At 19.8% G+C, this 3,993-nt stretch overlaps 2 protein-coding genes across 2 annotated transcripts in view; one reads left to right on the top strand and one right to left on the bottom strand.

Annotated features, from left to right (window-relative positions):
• Positions 1 to 1,711, top strand: part of PRSY57_1321500 (palmitoyltransferase, putative) — a gene marked incomplete at both ends in the record, with an annotated part of 2,957 nt that extends 1,246 nt beyond the window's left edge. Inside the window, 3 exons of the mRNA XM_012909151.2 lie at positions 90 to 281; positions 377 to 490; positions 623 to 1,711. Coding sequence (XP_012764605.2) covers positions 90 to 281; positions 377 to 490; positions 623 to 1,711 — 1,395 coding nt within the window. The remainder of the gene's footprint in view (positions 1 to 89; positions 282 to 376; positions 491 to 622) is intronic.
• Positions 1,712 to 2,013: 302 nt separating this feature from the next.
• Positions 2,014 to 3,489, bottom strand: PRSY57_1321600 (hypothetical protein; the record flags this gene model as incomplete). The annotated part of the gene is made up of 1 exon (XM_012909152.2): positions 2,014 to 3,489. One exon carries the CDS (start codon positions 3,487 to 3,489, stop codon positions 2,014 to 2,016), a length of 1,476 nt encoding a protein of 491 aa, XP_012764606.2.
• Between the last annotated feature and the right edge of the window lie 504 nt (positions 3,490 to 3,993).

Genomic DNA, 3,993 nt, shown 5'->3' on the forward strand with positions numbered 1-3,993 from the left:
AAAAAAAAATGAATGAATGATATGTATTTATATATATATATATATATATATTAATACACTTTACATATTACTTATTTACCATATTAAAGAAAACCATTCTTCAATTTGTTGAAGATAACAAATCCAAAATAGACCCCCGAATTTACCAGTTCCTAAATAGTAAGCAGGTATTATATAGGATATGTCAAAAGAAGGGAAATCGAAATAGAGATAGGAATAGAAATTTTTTATATGAAGAAAATGGTACTATAGGCCCATACACCATTAAGAAAAAAAAAAAAGTAATACAAATTTGTTCAAAGCGTTAAATTATTATATATATATATATATATATATATATATTTATATTTATGTGTGTGTGTATATTTTTTTTTAGTTGCCCATATTTCTTAGTATTTATACAAAATATATTGAAAATAAGGCAATTTTACTATACCCACTGATGTTGCTATTTCTTTATGTCTATTTAAACATAACATACTTCCTATACGTAACAAAAAAAAAAAAAAAAAAAAAAATATACATATATAATATACATATATATATATATATATATATATATATATATATATATATATTTTTTATGTATGTACATTTTCATAACTTGATAATATCCTTTCAGGTTAGGAAATATATAGACGGACAACAATTATACCTAGACTTATTTCATCCCTTTCTTTTTGTCATATATTATTTTGTGGTTACTAGCAACCCAGGGTATTTGGAAAATAATAAAAACAATGTGCCCAATATCAATTTGGAAGGTAAGAAAAAAAAGGACATGAACATGAAATGTAGAAATGGAGATAACGATAAAGATACATATTATGATGTAGATACAAAAGATGAGGGATATAAAGATAAGCCTTTAAATGATTATGATAAGAAAGCAAATAATAAAGAGAGGCCAAAAGAAAATATTACCTTTCAATATATTATTAAAAATATAACGGATGAAATAAATAGATATGAAAGGAAATACAAATTGGTTGAGTTTGCAAAAAGAATTAAGAAAGAAAATATTTTTGAATTAAAAAATAGTATGGAAATAAATTGGGATATTCCACTTATAGAATTCACAGAAATTAATATGAACATGTTATGTCCTACATGTTTTCTTTTTAAAAATTTAAGAACCAAACATTGTTCTTTGTGCGATAAATGTGTTGAAATATTTGATCATCATTGTGATTTTACACTTAATTGTATGGGTATTGAAAATGCTAGAATATTTCTTTTATGGATTTTACTCAACATTTTTTTTTCTTTTTCTATTATATATATATATGGATGGTTTATTTTTAATTCTTCATTAAATTATTACAACATCAAATTTTATATCATACTTATGGCTATTGTATTATCTATATTAATAATATATTTTATGGGGGCCATATTTATCAGATCCATTATGAACATATTAGAAAATATTACATCCAATGAAAAATTCAAAATTTATACAAACAAAACGTTTTTTACCTATGAATTGACCATGGATGAAAAAAAGCAACCTACTGTTATACGCAAATTTAAAAATCCTTTTGATCAAGGAATGTTTTTTAACTTAATAAATTTCTTAACAAAATCAAAAACAAAGTTAATTAAAAAGGAAAAACAGTTTATAATAATTGACAAAAATATTAAAAGTCAAAAGCTTACAGAATTTGTTGACAAATTGAATAAGCGATTAAGCGAAATGAACATTGAATGAAAACTATTAATGGAAAAAATAAAATAAAATAAAATAAAATAAAACAAAATATAATATAATATAATATAATATAATAATAAATGAAGAATAAAAAAAATTATGAAATGTAGTAATTTATTAACTGTAATTATAAGAATAAAAACAAAATGGACGCACACATACATATTTGTATATATATATATATATATATATTTATATATTTATTTATATATTTATATATTTATTTATATATTTATTTATATATTTATTTATTTATTTATATTTTATATCTTTTGAATTTTATAAATTTTTGCCTGACTTGTTCATAATTTTTTTTTTTTTTTTTGCAAATTAAACTTTAATACTGTAAAAACATAAGTAACGTGAAAATTTTGTGTAACAATACTTATGATATTATGATTATAATTTTGTTTTAATAATTTATGAATATATGTTAAATTATTATCAATATTTTGTATAACTTTATCTGTTATTAATTTTTCTTTTTTTTCATCTTGAATTTTTATAACATAATAAAAATTATATGAAGATAATTGATTGTGTGGAATATTTGCTGCACATTCATCATTAAGAATATTCGTGTCCAAATATTCTAATTTCTTGTTGGTAAATATAAAAGGAGAGTTGTCTAATATTAATTCTTTGGGTATATCTATAATATATTGAATAAGTGGAATATTATTATGTCCAATAAATTTTTTATATATGTTAAAATTATTATCATAAATTTGTTTCTGGTGTAAGGTAAATATGTTTCCATTTTCATGTGTACAACATTTTAAATAATGACATACAGAATTTTCTCTTTCAACATTTGTAGAAGAATTAATTATAGAAGATGTATAATTTTCTTTATTACATACGTAATTATTATTATTATCATTTTTATTAATTAATATATTTGGTAATTCTTTATTAATACATATTTTTGAAGATAATTTGGTCGTTTGATTATCTACCATCGAATTTAAGCGGAATAAGGATAAATTATGTGGTTGCGATAAATTCTTAGATGTGTTTTGTACGTTCAAATATTTATTGACCGTCAAAAGGTTGTTATTATTATTATTATTATTATTATTATGATCATCACTCTTGTTATTATTATGATCATCAAATTTGTCGTCTATCCTTTTGGATGGCAGAAAAAAAGACATATTGTTGAACAACCAATTTCTTATATCAAAATGATTTATATCATAGTTATATTTTTCCATATTAAGAATTCTTTCTTTTTCATTATAAAAATATAATATATTATAATTTTCATCCTCTGTGCTGCATGTATGTTTTAAATAATTTCTTAAATATAAATATATATATATATCTAATATATGAACATTATATGTATTCACTTCATCTATATTATTATATTCTATAAAGGATAAAATAATTTTTTCTTTTTTTTTATCTTTATTTAGAAAAACAGCAATTTCTTGTAATATGCTACAAATTTCATATATTTTCTCTCCTTCAAATAAACAAAAAATATCTGTCTTCTCATCATTGCATGTTATTTTTTCCATACACCTTTTTTCATTTGTTAATATGATAAGTTCAAAAAAGCGGCTTCCACAATATAGTCTTTCATAAATATTACATGCATCAACAATGGTATTCTTTTCTATAGAACTCTTCTTAGTGCACCCGTTATATGTCCCATACAAGTACATATTCTTTTCTTCATTACAATCACATTTTTCTGTTATTTCAGATATGTAATTACAAAAAGGTATGATGTTTTCATTAACATTACAATTATTTGTGTATTTATCCATGTTAAAATAAAATCTATTACATTTTTATGGTTATATTGAATGGGTGAGTGTATTTTTTTTTTTTTGTACAACCATATATTTGCAATAAATAAATAAATAAATAAATAAATATAAATATATATATATATATATATATGTGTGTGTCCCTTTTTCAATATGTATATTTTATTTTTAATATCTAAATTTTTATCCATTTATATATGGAAATATATTATCATATATATGCTTAATTATTTTTTATTTTTTATTTTTTATTGTTTTCTTTAAAAAGAAAATATTACAAATAAATGAATTCTTTTTTAATTATTAATGAAAGGATATAAATAAATATATATAAATGTAAATATAAATATAAATATAAATATAAATATAAATATAAATATATATATATATATATATATATATATATATATACAACCACGTGTGCATGTTTATATATACATTTTTTATTCATATCTTAATTAAATTATTACAAAAATATATACACATAAATAAATATATACA

The sequence above is a fragment of the Plasmodium reichenowi genome, chromosome 13 (assembly GCF_001601855.1).
Source record: "Plasmodium reichenowi strain SY57 chromosome 13, whole genome shotgun sequence".
Classification (NCBI taxonomy): domain Eukaryota; phylum Apicomplexa; class Aconoidasida; order Haemosporida; family Plasmodiidae; genus Plasmodium; species Plasmodium reichenowi.